The following is a 22,498-nucleotide window of genomic DNA, read 5'->3' on the forward strand; positions in this document are numbered from 1 at the left end:
TGTGTGTGTGTGTGTGTGTGTGTGTGTGTGTGTGGTGTGTGTGTGTGTGTGTGTGTGTGTGTGTGTGTGTGTGTGTGTGTGTGTGTGTGTGTGTGTGTGTGTGTGTGTGTGTGTGTGTGTGTGTGTGTGTGTCATACACACCAGCTTCGACAAAACAACACACGGAAAACACATCATAATGCTCCCCTCCGGATAACAGCCTTTCTTCATCTGGAGCTGCTCCTCTGCTCCCTTCACTATCCCCATCATCCTCTTTCTCCAGCTTTCTTCTCATCCCTCCTTTTTTAATCTTTGATCCTTCTCTCCCTCCTTCCCTGTCCTCATGTATCCTCCTCTCTCATTGTTTCTGGCTCCGTCTTATCTTGTCTCTCTCCACTGCACACTTTCCCTCCCTCCTCCTGAGCCCATTCACCCTCGTGCCCTACCTTTCCTCTCCTGTTCACTTTTCACTGCCTCCTCCGTGATTTCCCTCAGTTCCTTCTTCCCCTCACATGCCCCCTCTCTGCGCTCTCCCTTGGCCTCAATCTTCCTCATGCTGCCATTCCTCTGTAATGCATCCCATTTCTTTCTTTCACTTACCATCTCCTCTTTCTGTGCTTTCTCTGTGTGCCCTGATCATTTCATTTCCCTCTTCCTATATTCCTTGGTGTCCATCTTTAATCCAATAATCTGTATATCTTCCTTCCTCTTATTTCCCTCTCTAATTGCCAAGCTCTCCATGTGGATTTCATTTCATTCGCCTTCTCACTTTCTTTCTATCCGCCGTCTTCTTCATCTCCTTTGTTCTTAGCACTTCCTTTTCTAACAAGGCCCTGTTGTGCCTTTGGATGTTTCCCTTTCCTGTAATCTGTTATATAGTGGAGTTAGGCAAGGTATACTGTAGGGCTGCTCGGTTATGGCAAAAATCATAATCTCGATTATTTGGGTCAATAATTGATATCACGATTATTAAAAAACGATTATCCATTTACTTTGAAAGCATCCATTTATTGGAGAATTTTTTTTGAACAGTATGTTTTTAACAGTTGATTACCCTGAACTTTAAGCATAATTCAACTGAAAAACCAATAAAAAAAAAAAATTGAAAAAAAGAAAGTAAGTAATAATAACAAAATAATCATTTTATTCCGATTACGTTGTTTTCGTAATCGTTGCAAGCCATAATCGTAATTGCGATTAAAATACGATTAATTGAGCAGCCCTAGTATATTGTATGTATATCAAATCAAATCAAGTTTTATTTATATAGCACATTTATAAACGATTTTTGGTGGAGCCAAAGTGCTGTACATAAAATAAAATTAGCCTACAGTCGAGACACTTTACAGCAAATACAACAACACAGATTGATCAGAATATCAGTATGAGAAAAACGACACCCTCTGTCCTTAGACCCTCTGTCCTTAGACCCTCTGTCCTCAGACCCTCTGTCCTTAGACCCTCTGTCCTCAGACCCTCTGTCCACAGACCCTCTGTCCACAGACCCTCTGTCCACAGACCCTCTGTCCTTAGACCCTCTGTCCTCAGACCCTCTGTCCTTGGACCCTCTGTCCTTAGACCCTCACATCGTACAAGGAAACACTTCCAGAGAAAACCCACAGTTTAAAGGGGAACATGGGAGAAACCTCGGGGAGAGCAGCAGAGGAGGGATCCCTCTCCCAGGACGGACAGACGTGCAATAGATGCCGTGTGTAAATAATATGCTTAACTCCGTAACATGATGGCATCATTATGCAACACTCACGCTTCTATTGGCTAGCGACCAACCCAACAGAGCCGGCCAGCTAACCAATAGACTGGGCTCTGGTTTCAGACAGAGGGTGACAAGAGGTGCTGCAGCTCAGGCAGTATGAGGAACATAAAGAGCTGTTTGAACATTAAAGCGCGGAGACACGTCAGTAAATACTCTTAACCTTAAAAGAGCATAATACACAAGCATTGATGCAGAAGTTGATCGGTACATCAGTAGAAAATAAGCTTTGGAACAGAGGAATACAATACATCAGAGTAACACACGCATATTGGCTATATAACGCTCTAGTTAAGCTACAATCACAAGAAATGCCTCAAATGGCTGTTCAAAGCAAACTAAATACAAACGTCATAGCATAACAATTTGAAAAACATGGGAGAGAGCAACAACAATACAAAAAGTGACGTAACAAAATAACCAAAGGGGTACGAGTACCACGAGAGACTATACTTACAGCGATCATTCTCTTCTTAATCAGTATATGAAGTTCAAGACACCTCTTTGTGCGAAGTGTGTGTCCGCATCACCTTGGTCGGTCTCCAGTCAGAGTGTTCTTTGCACTTTCTCGTGCTTCGATTTCTTTACCTTGTTTCTTCTAACCTCCCACCCTGTTGTATGCCACCATCTCCCCCTCCCCTCTCCCCCCTCTCCCTGTGGCCACAGCAGCAGCAGCTCCAGCACCTGTCTCACCACGCCCCCGGCATCCCCCTCACGCCTCACCCCTCAGGCCTCTCCCTGGGGGCGGGGGGGTCAGGGCTGCTGGCGCTGACCGGCGCCCTGGGGGTCTCGGCCCACCTCGCCTCCAAAGATGAGCGAAACCACCTCGACGCCGAACATCTCAGAGGTAAAGAGCCGTCGAGTTTTCAATCTCAATCTTTATTTATATTTATATAGCACATTTCAAACAACCTCAGTTGACCAAAGTGCTGTCCAGGCAATAATACAATACGAAGTAACACAATGGGACTACAATAATGAAACAATAATGAAACAATAATGAAACAATAGTGAAACAATAATGAAACAATAATGAAACAATAATGAAAGAATAGTGAAACAATAATCCGTGGAGCCGTTACGTTACGTCCGCGGAGCTGTTAGGTTAAATCCTCACACACACACACTTTTCTTTTCTCAGCTGCAGCTCCGCCGATTTCTCCTGTGAGTCGGTGTGTGTGTGTTCGGGCTGGGTTTCGCTGTGTCTCGCTGTCTCGCAGACGGCCACTGGGCTCACAGGGAGGAGGGGGGGGGGGCAGGAGCTCCAACAAGCCGTTTAGGACAGAGAGCAGCGGAGAGTTAGGATTTGACATTTACACGATGTAGCCTTCTAATGAAGAAATTAAAAACGGTTTATGTTAACAGGAAATACATCTGATCCCTAGGGTTACATTCAGTGGCAGCCGGCTTCAATTACCTGGAGGACGTGAGCCGTTTGAAGACTAAAAGTTCACAGGAAGTTGTCTTTAATTGGTATTAGAGAAACAGCATGATATTTCCAGCAGGATTGACCAGGGCAGTTTAGAATGTGTTCATTACACTTGCTTTTAGCCTGACACCACAAAAACTCATCTGCAACCTAACAGTTCATGGTTGATTTCTAAGACCGTTGATCAGCCGTAGATAAAAATGCATTTCGGCGGAGCTTCAACTAATTAGAGCAGCGATACATAACGTAATTCATGGTCAATATAAAGAAAGTGTTGACGGGTTCTTTTTTGAAAATCTAGGAAGTTACTCATCAGCAGCAGCCTTCTTTTTATATTATTCTTTGGGGGAAACGCCTCATCAGCGCTCCTCTTCACCGTCATCGTCTCAAAAGCCCTATATTTAATAAAGTATATATTATACTTCTTTCCAAAGGGGAAGGACGCCAGACACATTTACCAGAGCAAATAAAACATGAGCTGATATTTTAATCTGGCTCCAAGCCAGGACGTTGTACTCCCTTATCGCCCTAAAACACATCATGTCTGCAGTTGTGTCAGGTCAGTGTCCACACAAGCTTTCAACATTGAAAATCCATTCCACTATCCAACATGTTGAGAAGAGATGTAGCAAGTTCAATACAAGCGAGGTGGAGCAACAGACTCTGGGAAATCATCCAGAATGACACCATCAGATACCCCGCATGCAAGTATAATCTTTTCCCACACAAAATGTTTGCATATCTGTATTTTCATTGAGATTGGATTTGCATTGAGATAAACTTTGACAGCAGCGACGGAATAAAAACATCATTTTATAATCTTAAACCAAAATGCACGAGACATACATCACTTGTGACTGCCGGCGTTTGCATAATGTGTACGATGAACTCCCCTTTTCAGATCGACGTTATAATACCGACGGACGTATTCGTGGCATGGCACTTGTGTGAATGCACAAGAAATGCTTTCTCCCAGTGAACTCTCATTCACCCCAATAGAATATCTTATCTCTGCGCTCTGTTGCAGGCAGCGAGCCAAGGGAGACGTTCTCATGAATAAACCCAGGACTAGAAGGAGAGGCAAAAAGAAGAAGGAGAAATGAGTAGAGAAAGGGAACGAGATAGAGAGATCAATGTGTTCAGAGTGGCGTGCTAAGCATCTGGGTGAGAGCTTATGCATGTCTGCAGCTGTGTGTGTTTCTGCTCTTGCATACGAGAGGAAGAATGAGTGAACGGATAGAGAGCGTTGAACGAGGCTGCGGAGGAAGACAGAGAGCTTTGTGTGAGAGGGAGGGGATGATAAAGAGGACGCTGAAATCAGGAACAATAGCTGCGCTGTATCTTTATTAGAGAGGATAAGTTGGAGTTCAGTGCAACCTTGGCTGACTGGGGACTGTTGTTGTTATTATTATCACCACTGACGTCAAATGTTCTCTCTTTTTTCCCTTTTTCTCTACTCTCTTATTTACCTTTCTCCGCCCCATCCCAGAGGGAGCGCCCAGCAGGGTGAGTATTCGTATGTGTGCACAGTAAAGCGTCATAGTGTCTGTCTGTGTGTGCGAGTGTGTGTGTGTGTGTGTGACATTGATAAACTGAGGGAAATGGAGACGCACTGTAAAGTGGCCTCTAAAAAAAAACCTCTGGGTACGGCATGGAGCCCTGCCAGGAGAACGCAGCTCAACGCCAGCACAATATCTGCTCAGTGCTTTCAACCTTGAGCGGCTCGAGGTTTTTACTTCCCTCGTGAGCTCACAGCGTTTCACTGTTTTCTGGAACAAAGTAGAAACTCAGAATGGATGAACAAGCAACTGTTTGCTCATCAGCGCCACAAATGTTCTGGTAATCTAGACTAATTACTGAACAAGTGAAAGGATTAAAACAAAGTTAATGGCAAATGCTGCCAAGAATACACAGCATTTGGTGTGTGTAGAAACGCCAGCTTGGATCCAGTATAACACGCCAACAATAGGGGAACTGTAGGGGTTGTAAAAGTGTGTACTTGATTGAGTTTTTTAAGAAATGATCCCCTGATTTACAGATGTCTCTTTCCCCATGTAAGTCAATTGGAAAAAGTATTGTTGACTTCACGGATTGACACAGAAGTTTTAGTACTACAACTACTGTATTTGCTTCAACTTCCTTAAAGGGGACCTATCATGCAAAAATGCACTTTTGTACGTCTTTTATACATGGATATGTGTCCCCTCCCCGGTGTGTCAGGGAACTCACCAAGTGTCAGAAAGCACAACTCTCTCTCTTTTCCTCCGTACCCAAATCTCTAAAAACGGGGCTGCAACGGATCTGATACAGACTGAGACAGATTGAAATATCTCTGACGTCAGAAACAAGAAGCTCCGCCTATATGGGCAACTCTCCACCTATCAGGGGAATGGGGGGTTGCCGTGGCATGGTAACAGCATGGTAACAGCATGGTAACATGACGCTCGTGCCTCGCCCCCCTCCTTTGCAGGGGGGCGTGGTCAGCTGCAGCTCATTTGCCACAGAATCAGCCCTTGCAAAGACAGGGCTGGAAAAGAGCAAATAGAGCGAAATGAGGCATGGCTAAAATGCATGATCTGTTTGGTATTTTGAAAAAAAAAACGTCACAGACATGTTTTATATAGGTATGGCCCTACAATATATTATTCAAATATAGCATGATAGGTCCACTTTAAGGTCAGAAAAACACCAACATTCACACTGCTGAGAACCATATGAAAATATGTTTCTCAGCAGACCTTGATCTCTTGCATTGATCAGGGGAGCATTCAAGTCTATCTTCTAACTCAATTGCAAGTTGCTGTAATACTGATGTTGACATCATGTCCTTTTAAGGTCGTAGGCAAGAACACCACTTTTGCTGAACAGATTTACTTTCAAACTTGCAGCATTTTAATTAAGTGTGAAGGTGAGATGCTGACTCAGGTTACCATAATTAATGGGCTTAAAGATAATAATAATAAAAACCATCCTTAGAAAAATGTAGTGAATGCAATCTGCCTCACAGGTTCTGCACACATTTTATGCCTCTGTAGTTAAAAGTCCCTGCTAATCGCCTGGAGAATTAATGGAGTGCAAATCGTCTGAGTGAAATTCAGTGGACGTCTATGGCTTTCTCCCTGGCTGCAGATTTCTCTGCTTCCTGGAAAGTGTGTGAACACTCACTTACTGTAGTGGAGGACAGCTGGCCTTCATCAGCGTAACTGTTGATAACACACACAGAGAGAGAGGGGGGGGGGGGGGTGGAGAGTGAAATTGGAAAAGGAACGAGAGAGAAAGACTAAAGAGGAAGAAAGAAGACATAGAAAAGTAGGAAGGGAAAGGTTGTTAAAGAAAATACCAGCAAGTCTTTGTTCTGGCTTTTATTGAGAAATGAAAATGATTTAACAGCGCTACTGATTTCACTTGCCCTCCCTCTCTCTCCGTCCGCTATGAAACCCAGAGCATAATTTAATTGCTAAACACAATGCTGATTGTTAAGCAGCAGGAACATATTTCTCATATGAGAGCCGAGGTCTTGACTGAACGAAGCCAAGTATTACAGCATTTGGAAAAGAGGGAGGGGAGAGATGCATATCAACTGGCGTTTTCTCAAAGAGACCAGTAAAACATGTTGGAATTTTAAACAGAGGGGAAATAGAGGACAGGAGAAGAGGGGGGAAAGGCGGAGGAGGAGGAGGAGAAAGCAGAGAGGGAAGTTTGTTGAGTTGCACTGAGGTCCATTGTGTGGTTTCTCCTCCGTCCAGCGCTCCTTCCTGTCGGCCCTGTGGGCTCCTTCCTGTGTGACTCATTGGTGTGTTGAACCCACACTGAGCTTTCCCCCCCCCACAGGGGACAGAGAATGACAAGTGGCCCTCACCGAACCTCTGGCCCCAGCGTAAAAAACAACACAATGCTTTGATGCGTCTTTTCTCAGCGCGAGCGCCCGGCTGTGTTGTAAATATGCCGGCACAGCTTTATTGCCAAATAATGAGAGTCATATTTTACATTAGGACTGCGTGTGTCGGGGGGGAGAGCACTAATTAGCTTCGTACGCTGTCTTGTGCTTCTATGGCTACGGTTTAAACCTGTGCCTACGTCTGCTGTTCTCGGCGTGTGTGTGTGTGTGTGTATGTGTGTGTGTGTGTTTGCCGCTGAGTGTGTTCTACCTTCTTTACCCAAGCTAATGTCTACAGAGCCATTGTGTGAAGGCTTCTTAAAGAGGCCCTATTAGGCCATTTGGGGTTTTCCCTCTCCTGCTCTGTGTTGTAAAGGGTTTTGTGCATGTAAATGGTCTGCAAAGCCTGTCATCCCTCCAAAGGGAGTTTCTCTCCCACACACTCCCCCCTCTGCCTGAAACCATTTCAACTCTGACTCCTTTGTTTACTTCCATAACATACACTGTAGTGACATCACTATGTAACACTCTTTGTTTGGCTGGCGCTCCAACACAACACACAAGTGATAGGCTAAGGTAGGACAACTCTGAGCAGTTGACCAATCCCAGCAGAGCCCACCAGCTAACCAATCAGAGCAGACTGGGCCCTGGTTTCAGACAGAGGGTGAAAAGAGGTGCTGCAGCACAGGCAGTATGAGAACAATAAAGTGCTGTTTGAACATTAAAGCTTGTAAACACGTCACAGTAGAAACACTAAATACAAATATGAACCTGAAATGAGAATATTAGGGCCAATTTGATATCATAATCAGTACTTTATTAGATTTGTGTTTCCCCTTTTAAGTGTGTCTTTCAAAGTCTGTCTCTCAGGAAGTATTGCTAAGAGATTGTGTGTTTATAGTTGTGTTTTTTCTCTTTCAGAGTAAGTCAGTGTCATCAACTGACAGTCAGCCCAATGAGGAGCGGCAGGGCCCGTCAGGAGGCTACTCCTCCTCTCAGGGAGGAGCCGAGGCCAAGAGGAGGCGCTGCGACGACAAGGAGCCGCTCCCTCCACACTCCTATGTATGTGTTTTTCTCCTCATAAGATAACATGTCATATAAATGATGACCATGGGCTGCAGAAGGGTAAACATCTAGAAATATACACCTAGATATAAAAGTTAATCATCTATTTGTGTCGATATCTGGTTTCTATATTTCCAATCCAACTTTATTTATATAGCACTTTAAAAACCCTCAGACCAAAGTGCTGTACAGAGAGAAAAGCTCACACAACATAATATAAATACATTTAAAATACAAGATACAAACACAAAACAAACCAGAATAAACGTAATAATTAAAAAATAAATAATAAAAACAATAGACCACTGAAAGCAAATAAAAGCAACAATCTACTTGTTTCTGAATGCCAAGGAGAAGAGTATGTTTCAAGTATGTTTGCTTTTTTTTATATAAACTTCTTTGTTGAATTTGTTTATTTTTGTAACTACTTTTATTACTTTGAAACGTCTTTCCTGAGACTGCTAATGAAACATATCCTCTAAGCTAACTGTGTCTCATTTTAAGGTTTTTAAACGTGTACTTTCCTCGTTACTAAACAAATAAATACATGTATCAATTATTAAACGTATAAATATGCAACAAATTGTTCATATTAGATGCTACTAGTTTGCTATTGATGTGGATGTTTGCATCATTATCACCGAGTAGTTTAAATAAAGCCACACACACACACACACACACTCCAAAGATGTCACAAAGGGCATCTCTGTGGTCATTTAAGACGTCGGCCATGACGTTATTGGCCACACAGGGTTCCTGGGGGGCCCGGGGCCAATCGGAGCCGCGTTTGGATGCTGGGACGGGGAAGAGGAAGCAGCCGCGGGCGATGCAGCGCCAGCAGAGAGGCGGCCAAGGCAGATAGCTGTAATGAATTAGACGGCTGTGTGTTTGCGCTCTGGAGGATTGATTGACACCGGGAGTCTGTCTGTGGAACACGGCCTCCAGCTGAATCAGTTTGGCGTCAACAACAGCAGCGCTCCAAATCTTGCCATTAGTTCAGAGCGAGAACAAGAGCAGATAGTTTCCCCTTTCTGGAGCTGTTCCCTCTCTTTCTGGCTGTCACATTGCAGCTCCCAGTTCTCTCCGTTTTCCCTTCTGCTCCGTCTCGTTCTCCCCACCTTTCAATTTCACTTCTTTTCCCTCTAGATTTTTTCTAGAGGGAAAAGATTTCTAGATTTTTTCTTCCAACTTATTTTGTGTTTGACTTTTTCCTGTATGTCTGTTTGCTCTTAGATGTCTCTTTCACTTTATCACCATCCCTCAATTTCACTATTCTTCCCACTCTGTCTTCTCCACGCTTCTTTTTTTCTCGTATTTTCTTCTTTTACTTTATCCTCTTGACCTTCCTCCCTTTATCTGTTTGCCTTTCTGCTCTTTTATATTTCTGTCACTACTTTAACCTCTCAATGTTCCTCTTTTTTTAATCTCATTTTAAATGTTCTCCTTTTACTTTCTCATCTTTGCATTCCTGTCTTTCTCTATCTTTCCATTCCAGTCCTTGTCCTTCTCACTCTCTGTCTTCCTGCTGTTTCTTTTGCCTTGTCTAGTTCAAGGTTCAAGTTTCTTTATTGTCAAACTAACATAGCTACAGAGTAAAAATGAGAGAGTCCTCATCCTACTACGCATTCAAGCACAGTATTAAAAAGTGGCTCACTGGGTGTAGGTGTGTGTATGAGTGTGTATTGTAAATGTTTTATTTATTATCATGACTTGCTCTTATCTGTATTCAGTGATGTCATCTATTGTAAATATGTACAATGGTATAACAATGTCGTAGTATTTTTATAATTTCTTTTAGGATGTCTATCACCATCTGGCAAAGGGACTATCAGTGAAAACTAGCCTTTTGGCTAATTCGAGTACTTTTACATGTTTTCAATATGTTGATTAATGTACACTGTCCCTTGTTCTAAATAAATCAATTCAATTATGTCGTTGAAAATCTTAGGTCACAGGCTTCTCCAGCAATGCGACACAATAATACAGATAAGCAGACAATATTAAAACAATATTAAAGTATACTATATTAAAAGTAATACAAAAGAAAAATTGTTCGAAAAAAAGTGGAATAGTCCAATACGAGTCTATACACAGGGGTGCACTGGAGTCAGTGTCTGGTACTCCAACTTCTGGCTCCACTCAAACTTTATTGATGAAGCCCTCTGTATCGCGAACGTCAACGGGGGGGGGGGTCGTCGGGTGATCTATCCGTCTTCTGGAAAAGCTTCACAATTACGTCGGTACGCAAATGCGCTTTGTGACGCCAGTTATGTGCACCCCTGTCTATATACAAGTTATTGGAATGATATATTAGATAATAGATAAATAATGATGAAGTAGCAGATGAATAGTTTCAGCAGTTCAGTTGTTTAACAGTCTTATTGCCCGCGGGATGAAGCCGTCTCTGTGTCTCGTGGTTTTAGTCCGGTTGCTGCGGAAACGCCTTTTTTGTCACCACATCTCAATTTCTCTACTTTTCCTTCTCAATCTCTTTCTTCTCGCTGTTTTGATCTATTTTGCATTTTCCTTCCTTCTTCCTTTCCTCTTTCGTTTCCTCTCTCTGTCTGTTTGCCTTTCTGATCCTATATATCTCTGTCTCTTTATCACTCATGCTCAATTTCAATACTTCCACCTCTCTACCTTTGTGTTCCATCTCATGTTGCATGTGTTCCTCTTTCCATCCTCCCTCTCTCCCATCTCTCTTTGTGTGTCTCTGTTTTTCTGCTCTCTGAATAGACCGTAGACGTAGCCCTGTTTTGGCTCGGTGTAATTAGGTGCTGATGTCACTCCACACTGATGTCAATAGAAATATCAGGCCATGATCGCATCAAAGCGCTGTTGCCATGGTGACTAAGTGCCAGAAAAAGGGAGAGAGAGAGAGAGAGATATATAAAGATGGCTAGACCAAAAGGGAAAATGTGCCATCAGTGGAGAAAGAGCAAGTGTGTGTGTGTGTGTGTGTGTGTGTGTGTGTGTGGTGTGTGTGTGTGTGTGTGTGTGTGTGTGTGTGTGTGTGTGTGTCGTGTGTGTGTGTGTGTGTGTGTGTGTGTGTGTGTGTGTGTGTGTGTGTGTGTGTGTGTGTGTGTGTGTGTGTGTGTGTGTGTGTGTGTGTGTGTGTGTGTGTGTGTGTGTGTGTGTGTGTGTGTGTGTGTGTGTGTGTGTGTGTGTGTGTGTGTGTGTGTGTGCGTGCGTGCGTGCGTGCGTGCGTGCGAGTGTGTGAGTGAGTGAGATGCTTGGTGAAGCAATTGGAAACAGGACTCAGAGAGACACGAGGAGAGCTGGAGCTTTGATGGCAAACACTGACGGTTTATTTGGAGTTACGGCCGGAGAATTGACAAGACAGGTGGTGTGTCACGAGTTGACACGGCGGCTGCCAAACCAATTCTGAAGAACTCTTTCTGCAGCTCGAGGTTTCAACTAGTTCGGAGCGTAATAATCAACATTCTTCATCAGAATCTAACGAGAGCTCTCGTCCGTAGGAAAGAACGGGCGCCAGGGAGCCTACGTCCCTGCACAGTAAACTACCTCATGGCGGCTTGTGCTCGGTCATAGACTGGCAACAACAATGCGCCCAAGCTGCCCCTCCTTAAGAGAGAACAATACCCACGGCGTAGAAGTTAACTATGCCGTGGGAAAGGAGACAGTGAGAAGAGAAAACGATTAACTGTGTCGAAGGTTGAATACCTAAGCAAATGATTCCCTAACAGTGTTATATGTTGCACGGAGGACAGACAGTGGAAAGAAGCAAAGAGCAGCCAGTGTGATATTGATATATCGATCTGTGTGTAGACGTGTGTGTGTTCTTTGTGCGTCTCCATCTTTATTATGAAAGTTCTCAATGTACACTTACAGTATACTATATCTGCATGAGGGATAGAGAGATAGAAACCAACACACCAGCTGTCTTGTCTTTATGGCTATGGAGACATTTGGAGAATATCTAACCTTTTTATGTCGTCTTTGCTCCTCAGGACAGTGATGGAGACAAGAGTGAAGACAATCTCGTAGTGGACGTCTCCAATGAAGTAAGTCACCTATCTGTGTTTGAATTGTTTTTTGACGTCCTTAATCTAGTGGCTGATACTTTATTATTAACTGTGGTCTTCTTGCATGTCGAAGGGTTTGCTTGTGGAGACAACACACAGAAAAGTATCACTCTACTGAGGTCGTCCCCGTTTTAAGCGCATTCAATTCTTTTTTACATCCGAAAACTTGGTTCACTCTCATCAAACCTGTCCTCAGCTGCGGCAGGCAGATCATTTCAGAAAAAGAAGGTTATGCCTGCTGCATGGCAGACACATATAGCATGAAGCTCTTGAACGTGGTCGCTGGTAGGGTATTTCCCTCAGGGGAGGATGGAGACCAACAGAGCTAAAAGCAGAGAAGGCGTTAATGGGTGTCAGTAAATAGGAACATAATATGTGCTAATAATTGTGCAATATCAACTAAAAAGTGATACTTTTTCCAGTGATCTTGCCCCTGCCCATCCGAACCAATCATTCTAAGCTTTTATTAGTGCGAAAGTTCAAGTAACTTTATAAATATGCCATCCTTCACTTGTTGACTCTTAAGTATAGCCTTTTGAGGTGTATTTGGTAAACTGCTTTATCTCAGAAATATTTAGATAACATATTGGGTTGTCTAACAAAAGACAAGTTATATCAAATAATCTGTGGCTGTGATTGGCCATTTTGTATTTAGAAACACGTGTGCATTTATTACATTACACCACATTGCATTTAGCTGCCGCTTTTATCCAAAGCGACTTACAATAAGTGCGTTCGACCAAGAAGATACAAACTTGAAGAAAACAGAAACATATAATCAGGTTTCATAGAGCCAAAACATTTCAACTGGATTTCGATAAGCCAGTCCTTTATTAGTTTAAAAGTGCTTTGTGAGTAATTCTATGGCTCGAAGTGGAGTCGAAAGAGATGTGTAAGCTTCCTCCGTCCTGATGCTCATTCCACCATTTTCAGCTATAGGGTTGTTTTTCTTCAATTCCTTGGCGAGTGTAACTAACAGAATATGAGTATGCTGGACATGCATGTGTGGTATCTCCTTAAATACTTACAAAACTAGCAAATGACATATCTTAAATTCTATGAATCTTGAAAGAAAGCGTTACCTTCTGTCTACTTATCGCTTAATAACAAAGTTTGTCAATGGGTCACACTCCCAAGTCTTCATGCACGGTGACCACACTCGCTGAAGCAGAACTGTTATTAGTTTCTTCAGAGCAATTTGAAAATATTCAGCCTTCGCTACCAATGTTCTCTCCCAGTCCTCGCTCTCCACTGTGGGAAGTATTGAGCTCACCCACAGATCTCTCTCTCTCTCTCTCTCTCTCTCTCTCTCTCTCTCTCTCTCTCTCTCTCTCTCTCTCCCTCCCACTTTCTCTCAGTCCTTCTGCAGGAGCTGTTCATCCCTGTTTCAGCAACATGTTTGGTTCCCTACAAAGCCAGAGTTACACGCAGCCTTTATCCTACAGAAGCTCTCTGCAGCCCGAACATGAATAACACATGAATCCATCGGACCAGTGCTGCTCGCGGGAATAACGATAGATGTACTTTGCTCCGCTTGTATCACCTCTCCGTGCTCTGCATAACCCTCACTGTCGGGCTGTCAATACTTCAATCTCACATCCTGTAGGGTGTGGGTGTGTGGGTGTGTGTGGGTGTGTGTGTGTGTGTGTGTGTGTGTGTGTGTGTGTGTGTGTGTGTGTGTGTGTGTGTGTGTGTGTGTGTGTGTGTGTGTGTGTGTGTGTGTGTGTGTGTGTGTGTGTGTGTGTGTGTGTGTGTGTGTGTGTGTGTGTGTGTGTGTGTGTGTGTGTGTGTGTGTGTGTGTGTGTGTGTGTGTGTGTGCGCGCGTGCGTGCGTCAGATTGAAATATATCTTACCTCACAAATTCATTGTGTCATTGTAGGTATTTTTTTTGGAAGAGCTCCTTTTTTAAGTTTACGTAGCTTTGGTCACCTGTCATTTTTAGCGTGTTTCATTCTTTTTTTTACAACTAATTCAATTTGAATACAGACAAAGTAATGAAAATGTGAAAATAAGTCCCAATTTGGGATCTATATAGTATAACTATAACATGATCTGAAATGAGACTATTTCTTTGCTGTAGATTAATAGATCAGAATCAGAAACGGGTTTATTGCCAGGTCGGTTCACACATACAAGGAATTTGACTTGATGTCGTGGTGCATACATTAAATATAAAACAAGAAATCTTTAAGGACACTGTAATAAAATATAGTTAAATAGCAATAAAATAGAGCAGTAATTTACAGCGAAATAGATTGCAGTTATAGAATGAATTATAGAATATAAACTATGAAATAAGAATATGTGCAGTAAGCAGTATTTGAGCATTAATGTAATGCATATAGAGACTACGTTGTGGCTGAGGTAAGTGTCAGTGGGGGGGCCGGGCCTTGTTTAAGAGGCCGGTAGCGGAGGGGAAGAAAGTGTTCAGGTGGCGAGAGGTTTTGGTCCCGATGGAGCGCAGCCTCCTGCCAGAGGGGAGGGGGGTGAACAGTTTGTATCCAGGGTGGGAGGGGTCGGCCACTGTCTTCCCTGCCCGCCTCAGGTCGTGGAGGGATGGCAGATAGCAGCCGATCACCTTGTCTGCAGAGCGGATGACCCGCTGCAGCCTGCCCTTATGCTTGGCTGTGGCGTACCAGATGGTGAGGATGGACTCCATGATGGAGGTGCAGAAGTTCACCATCATCGTCTTTGGCAGGTTGAATTTCTTCTGCTGCCTCAGGAAGAACATCCTCGGCTGTGCTTTGATGAGGGAGCAGATGTTCTGCTCCCGTTTGAGGTCCTGGGCGATGATGGTGCCCAGGAAGCGGAAAGACTCCACAGCAGTTACTGGGGAGTCACACAGAGTGATGGGGGGGCGGGGGGGGGGGGGGGGGGGGGGGCTGCGTTCTTCCTAAAGTCCACAACCATCTCCACTGTCTTGAGATCTCCAGGTGGTTCTCCCCACACCAGGTCACCAGATGGTCCATCTCCCACCTGTAGGCAGATTCGTCCCCACCAGAGATGAGTCCGATGAGGGTGGTGTCGTCTGAACTTCAGGAGCGTGACAGACTGGAGGTGCAGCTGTTGGAGGACAGGGAGAAGAGCAGAGGGGACAGAACGCAGCCTTGAGGGGAACCGGTGCTGATGGTCCGGGGCTCAGAGACGTGTTTCCCCAGCCTCACGAGCACTTCCTGTCGGATCAATCCTATGGTCTGTTAGATATCAGACAAATAATCTTAAAAAGAAACATCCATATGTATTTACTGTTGTATAATGAAGGAGATATTTTATAGCTTAAGAAGTTGGAACTAGTTTGCGTTTTTTTGCTTAAAAAATTACGTATCCAATAACCAATCCATTTACAGAGTAGCTGCAAATTAGCCTCCTTTTTCTGAACACCAACAAGTCAAGTAATGCTTTCAGCTCTACACCTACTGCATATCCACGACTAAACAACACTGCATTTCAGTGTTTGTTTCGCCTGCGTGTTTTAATGTCAATCATCAAGAGTAACCTGGGTTTGTGAATGTGAAATGGTATGTCGCTGCTTCAGCGTGCTGCTGCCGTTTCCTTGTAAATAGAAAGAGCTCCCATGTAAGCTCATTACCAGCAGCTGCTATTTGTGTTCTCTTTTGGTGAACACACACACACACACACACACACGCGCACACACACACACACACACACACACACACACACACACACACACACACGCACACCATCTCCTCTAATATACCTCTTGTTTATTTCTGTTCTCTTTCCCATCTCCTTGAAGCCTCTCTTCTCCCATCTCCTCTCCTCCTCACCCTACCTCCTTTCTCTCATTAGATAACTGCAGTCTTCATTTAATATATGCAAAGCCGTTTATGCCCCTGGAATATTTGAGTTCTTTAAATACTTCACGCAGTGTACAAAAATATGTTTTATCTGAGCCCGCTGTTTTTTGATATTGCACACAAAAGCGGAACCGGTCTCTTGTGTGATTCAGAAACTAGTACAAAAGCGTCAAGAACAGAAAATGTGACGTGTGTGTGTGTGTGTGTGTGTGTGTGTGTGTGTGTGTGTGTGTGTGTGTGTGTGTGTGTGTGTGTGTGTGTGTGTGTGTGTGTGTGTGTGTGTGTGTGTGTGTGTGTGTGTGTGTGTGTGTGTGTGTGTGTGTGTGTGTGTGTGTGTGTGTGTGTGTGTGTGTGTGTGTGTGTGTGTGTGTGTGTGTGTGTGTGTGTGTGTAAGCCATGTGTATAAAATGTCGGTGCTGATCACTGTGCCCGGTGAGAAGTGCTTACTGCAGCACTTTGTTCTGGGGGAGGCAGCGCTGGCTCAACAGTGTCTCCGGTGATGAGAGCCGCTGTAACAGCAACATTATCTCCACACACCACCGTGCCGACACAGTGACAATCTCTACTCTTCCATGTAATGTTCCCTGAGCCTGTCAGAAATCACCAAACAGACTGTGGCACTGGAGGCTGTGTCTGCCCGGTACACAAGAATCTGCTGCATTTTAATTGCTGCTGCTCATATTTGAGCCATGGATGTGTACTTATTTGTCTTCATTGTATCACTAAGTGTGCTTTTTTCTCTATATTTAATATGGTCATATTCTCAGTTATGGTTGATTTGGTGACTCCCTTTTTATTGGTGGTAACAGCAACCAGGTTTATTACTAATAGTGAGAATCTAGTTTTCGGGATATTTACACAAAACCTAGACACAAACAAAAGACGACAGTAAACATGTGATAAATACTTACTATATAATAATTATGATGTGCAACTTGAAGCATTTAAAGGCTTCCATCTTTAATCAGAAAAAGTCATTTTGATGCAATGCTGCAAAAAGGACTTGAGTGCAAACAAGCTGAGTCATTGTGTGACCTTCCTGAGACTGAAAATATAGAAACACCAGAACTTGAGATCGATTTTCAACCTCTTGTCGTCCAGGAGCCGAACTCCCCTGCCGGCAGCCCCCCCCACTCGCCCCACGGGAACGGGCTGGACCGGGCGCCCACTCTGAGGAAAGAGCTGCCGGGCTCCTCTAGCGCCGGAGAGGCCCCCTCCCCCCTGAACCCCCGCAGCCCCACCCCGGGGAAGTCCAAGGACTCTGCCCAGGTGAGACCGAGTGATACTTAGGAAGCGGCTGCTCTGTGTTGACGGGACATCTGATCTCATACTTTCTGATGATCAGTGCTGGAAGAAGTACTGAAAGCTTCTTTTGTACATGTTATGGAATACAGACAGGCATCGAAAAATAATACAAATTGTGTCAATGAGTCACTTTGGTATTTGTGTAGTTCAGCGGTCTGCAACCTTTTTGACCAAAAGAGCCATTTTGTCCCCTTTTCCACACTTTTTTTTTGTCTGGAGCCGCAACACATATTTGATAGCTTGATAGCTTATACAGTTGTATATATTGTTACATGGACAGAGGGTGTCGTTTTTCTCATACTGATATTCTGAACAATCTGTGCTGTTGTATTTGCTGTAAAGTGTCTCTACTGTAGGCTATTTTTATTATAAGTACAGCACTTTGGCTCGACCAAAAATCGTTTATAAACGTGCTATATAAATATAGCACGTTTGAAGAAAATTAATATAATTAAAATGGGCCCACTTTGAAATAAATAGAACATATAGCTGCGCCCTAAAAAGAGTTAACTGATTGAATTATGACTGAAGGTCGTCAGCTGTCTTCCTCTTCCGTGTTTTCCCTCCAACACGTAAAGGCTGCAGCACCTTTGACAACTCCTCTCCACATATCAAACATAAGCCAGCGTCGTTTGCTGTGAAAGCAGATCACTCTGTCCACGCAGAATTAAACCCTCCGATACTTTTCTTTTCTTTGATTTATCCATAGTTCGCTCATCGAGCCGGGGGTCAGGTTATTCGCCTGCAAGAAAAGGCGCTGCGGGACCGTAGCAGGATATGACGCATATTTTAGTTGACCTAATTAAAACTTTTTTTTTTTTTTTAATTTTTCTTTTTTTTTTACGTATCATAGTATCACCTCAACATACAAGATACGAAACATTTTCAACCGTGCAGCAAAATATAAATAGTCCTACAAACATTTTTATTTAATTTCTTTCTTATTTTTGTCTAAGCTCAAGAGTAGAGGGCTTAAAGACCCGGCATCATGATATACTTAAAGTACCAAGCGTACACTTTTAAATGTCTGCATTATGATTATCGGTGCATTAATGTGTCTATCACATCTGGTAAAGGAGTGGGGGTTTGAATCCTCTACTGTTTTGGAATAAATAGTTATTGTCTTATTAAAAGTTGCTGACAAGCCACTTGGATGATAGCCGTAGCTTTGCCAGAAACACCGTCATGGATTTGAATCAAAATTAACAAGTGATCATCATTCTGGACGTCAGCGTAAAGAAAGAGGGCTTAGGTGTGATGAGCCGTATACCTCCCAGGACAGATCAGCCATGATTTTTATTGGTTATATTTCATTTCTGACTTTAAGTCTCAGTCTCCATTGTCCAAGTCTGGCACCCCGTCCCCGTCCCACCGAGAGGCCCTGACCCCCGGAGCCCCGGGCCCCAGCACCTCCTGCCTGCGTCTGGTCAGCAAAGCAGCCTCCAGTGCAGACCCTCTAGGTGAGGCTGGGGGTATAAAACCTTAAATCTATGTATGCTATGTTTTGATTGTGTCTTTACTGTGTATTGTGTTTTTAGCACTTCTTTACACGTGGCTTGTGTTATTGTGTATTTATTCTTTTATGATTCCTATGATGTTTTAATGTTTTGTCAAGCACTGTGAGACTATGTCTGTGAAAAGCGCTTTATAAATACATTTGACTTGCTTTACTTACTAAAAATGGCCCTGCATATTGTTACCGTTGACAACAGTTTGTAAACCACTAATTCAGAAAGCTTCTCAGGAAAAGCCAACTTCAAATGGTGATATGATTACATACATCATTACATAGTGGAGAAAGCTTTAGCATTACTCATAACCTTTCATTTAGCTGCTCCACTTGAGCTCTTTGTCATATGTTTTAAACTGAACGAGCGCTCTTTGAATTGAACTGTCATGGCCAGAATGGGATTTGCTCCGAGTATTCCTCTGCCCTTCACGCCCTACATCCCTTTGTCCCCCAGTTTCCATTTTCCTGATTGTTTATGGTATGAAATTACAGCTGAATATTCATGCAGTTTACGGTTTTTCCTCCCAAAATATCTTGATTTTTGTCAGTGCAAAGTTAAACAAAAGGCCTCCCCTTGGGCCTGATATTTTAAATACACAAAGCCTCAAAATACAGCAAGACCCCTGTGACTCTAACTCTAGAGATCCAGATGTATCATCGAGCTCTTGAGCAAGTCTCAACAGCTCTCTGCTCCTGTGGCCAGCAATGAAACCCTTGTTTTACCTGATAGCGCAACAACTCAAATGTAATACAAAAAAGCCTCTATGATTGTGTTTAGATTCCATGTAGTGTTTCTCCTCCTTCCTTCATCCCCTCCTTCCTCTTTCCCTCCCTCCCCAGCTCTCCGCAGTCCCATGTCTGTGCCCCCCGGTTCATACCCAGCTCATTTTGGCGTGGTGTCCCACGCAGGACTGAATGGAGAGCTGGCCAGCCCGGGAGGCTTCGGGGGGGCTCTGACTCTCTCTCCACAGATCAGCGCTGCAGCCAACGCCTACTCCCGCAGCCCCATGGTGAGTAAAGGCCAAATGGTTACTAAGTCCAGGTTTGATTTCAGCGTCAGTTCTATACCCTCATTAGTTTGTTTGAACCCGATGACTGTTAAAAAAGCTCAATGTGTCCTGTGTTGTCAGGTAGACAGGGGTGTCCAACTCAATTTCATTGCGGGCCACATTCGCATAAAGGTTGCACTCAAATGGCCGGTTGTAACTAAATAAATATATATATAAAATAAATAATGTATTATATTACATTATTGCCTCTGAATTGGATTAATATCGGATAGGATAATAACTTAGTAATTAACTACGTCTGAAAGCAGAAGTCTCTTCAGTGCGCATGTCACAAAACGAGATGCATTGTGGGACATGTAGTTTATAGGCAACCTGCTTCTGTAAAGTGGCATGTAACCGTATAATAAACGTAATATATTCTTTGCAAGCTCTTGCGGGGCCACATCAAATGAAGTCGCGGGCCGGATTTGGCCCCCGGGCCTTGAGTTTGACACCCCTGAGGTAGAGCATTCATTACATGATTAAAGTTATCATGCTTACATTAACTTATTCATTTTGATAGAAAGGGACAGTCATGGCGAGAAGTTTTGTAATTGATAAGACTCACAAATGCAAATCTGTGTAGCACTCCTGAAAAATACTTTCTTCAACATGCTCCAATCATTTAAATGTCCAGCATGGCAAACATGAACAACAGGAAGCAGCCTCAGCCGTTAAATCACAGCTTACAGTCTCTTATGGCCGACATGTAGTAGCATGTTTGTTGATGTGGGCTGGCGTTAGTGTAGCTACAGTATCTAGCTCCCAGAAGACCCAGCCTAAGGCAGGATGCACAGTACACTGCGGTGGCCCTTCACCACCCTGGCATCAGTCTGGGGGACGGCAGTATGCTCATAACATCACACATTAGTGTCAGCACAGTAATACGCACACACTTAGCAGAGTTTCAGACTGCAGTCAGCACGTTGTTTTAATGCCGAGTCATTTTTGGGATAACATTCAGTTGGATAGTTTGACATATGCTTTGTCTGTACGTGCTACACATTTAATTAATGTTGCCCATAAATCAGCTGCATTTTAAGATGCTCTGACAAAAATGTCCACACCCTTTCGTGGTGGCGGTTTACGCCTTAGGAGGTTGACATTTTGCAATTAGGTCCAGTGTTTGTCACGTTATCCGTCTTGAATGCATTAACATGTGGATACATGTCTGTACAACGGTTGAAGCTATTGCAAATCCACGCCTTTCTAAAGAGGACAATGCACATACATTTGGGTTGTGCCATTCATATTTGGCTCCACTTGCTAAGTCACATGAAGGTTTATTCAAATGTACATCCCTATCTCACTGACTGCTTGAAAACTACCTCTGCAAAGGTGAACCATATTTTCTCAAGACTATCAGAGCAGACGTAAAGAGACAGGCTCAACATTAAGTCTTTCTAAAAGATGCTAAAATAGTTTTGTTCAGACAAAATTATGTTTTTTTAACATAAAGGCATGTAAACAAGTTATAGTGGAAACCCAAATAACTTATACTCACCTAAACATGACCATCATACAGTTTGTCCTCTTTAAGTCAGTCCGTGTAAAGCTGTTAATTATTCGTCCCCTCTGTTGTCTCCTCCAGGTGGCGTACGAGTCTCGGTCTCACCTGAGGGCCCCGGGGCTGTCCTCCTCTCTGCCGGGTTCCTCTGGGGGCAAACCGTGAGTATTCACACGGTCCATATTTCATTTAGGATTGAAAACGGGGTGTTAGTACATTTGGTAGACACATTTTCAAGCCTTTAATGACTATTTGTCTGTAAACATCGATCTAAGCACATGCATTTGTTGGAGGAAATCTCAGTCTGGGCAATATGTGAAAAATAAAAGGCTTTTTGAACATTAAAGCGTGTAAACATTTCACAGTAAAGGCTCAACATACGTTCGATGTCCTCTTTGACGGAGGGTGACAGTGACAGGGGGAGATCTGAGCTAAACACGGCATAACTTTCTTTTGTTTTCATTGGAAAGAAATGTGAATGCTGAGCGAGAGAATCAGGGCAGCTTAAATACATAGTTAGACACATAAGATTGCTCGTACTTTACTGAAAACTCGCTCAGTGATAATCACATTTTGGATTGGATGAGAACCCAAATAAATAGTTTCTCCCATCTGCAGGGTTTGGGGTTTTCTCTTCCCCCTGTGCTTTTCAGTGCTGCACATTAACCGTGTCCAACAAAGAAATATTTTGTAGAATGGCATGCGCGCAGCTCACTTTCTCCACGTCCACTCGGCTGTTGAATGCGGTTGTTTTTGTCATTTGTTGCAGGGCAGCAATTCATTCTTGCGGTGCTAATTTGAAATCATAAAACAGCCTGGGTCTCCAACAGCTACACTATTGATCGGCCATTAGCAATGCCACACTGCCTCTGCCCTGTAATACAATCTGCCATTATGCATCCCCGCCTGCAGCTACAGTGGCTGGTAAGTGCCAGAATTCAGGCAAATATGACTGAAGATCCAAAGCCATTACCGTTGCACTCTCAACTCTCCGATTTGCTCGTAGCTGTTAGTGCATTGTGTTTACTTACCTGTTGCTCGCCTCCTTTCTCATTGATTAAAATGATTGATTCCATCTTCTCTGTCCTGTCTTCCTCCCATGTATCCTTCACTGTCCTCTGCTGTGCCCTCAAAACTCTTTT

General features: G+C 43.5%; 1 protein-coding gene across 1 annotated transcript in view; it reads left to right on the plus strand.

The window, feature by feature from the left end:
* Window positions 1-22,498, plus strand: part of tle2b (TLE family member 2, transcriptional corepressor b) — a 101,507-nt gene that overhangs the window by 67,487 nt on the left and 11,522 nt on the right. The window contains exons 7-14 of the mRNA XM_034081237.2: window positions 2,297-2,597; window positions 4,669-4,685; window positions 7,978-8,118; window positions 12,093-12,146; window positions 17,087-17,254; window positions 18,618-18,750; window positions 19,641-19,810; window positions 21,441-21,517. Of these exons, the coding sequence (XP_033937128.1) occupies window positions 2,297-2,597; window positions 4,669-4,685; window positions 7,978-8,118; window positions 12,093-12,146; window positions 17,087-17,254; window positions 18,618-18,750; window positions 19,641-19,810; window positions 21,441-21,517 (1,061 nt within the window). The remainder of the gene's footprint in view (window positions 1-2,296; window positions 2,598-4,668; window positions 4,686-7,977; window positions 8,119-12,092; window positions 12,147-17,086; window positions 17,255-18,617; window positions 18,751-19,640; window positions 19,811-21,440; window positions 21,518-22,498) is intronic.

This window comes from Pseudochaenichthys georgianus, chromosome 4 (assembly GCF_902827115.2).
Source record: "Pseudochaenichthys georgianus chromosome 4, fPseGeo1.2, whole genome shotgun sequence".
NCBI classification, from domain to species: Eukaryota; Metazoa; Chordata; class Actinopteri; order Perciformes; family Channichthyidae; genus Pseudochaenichthys; species Pseudochaenichthys georgianus.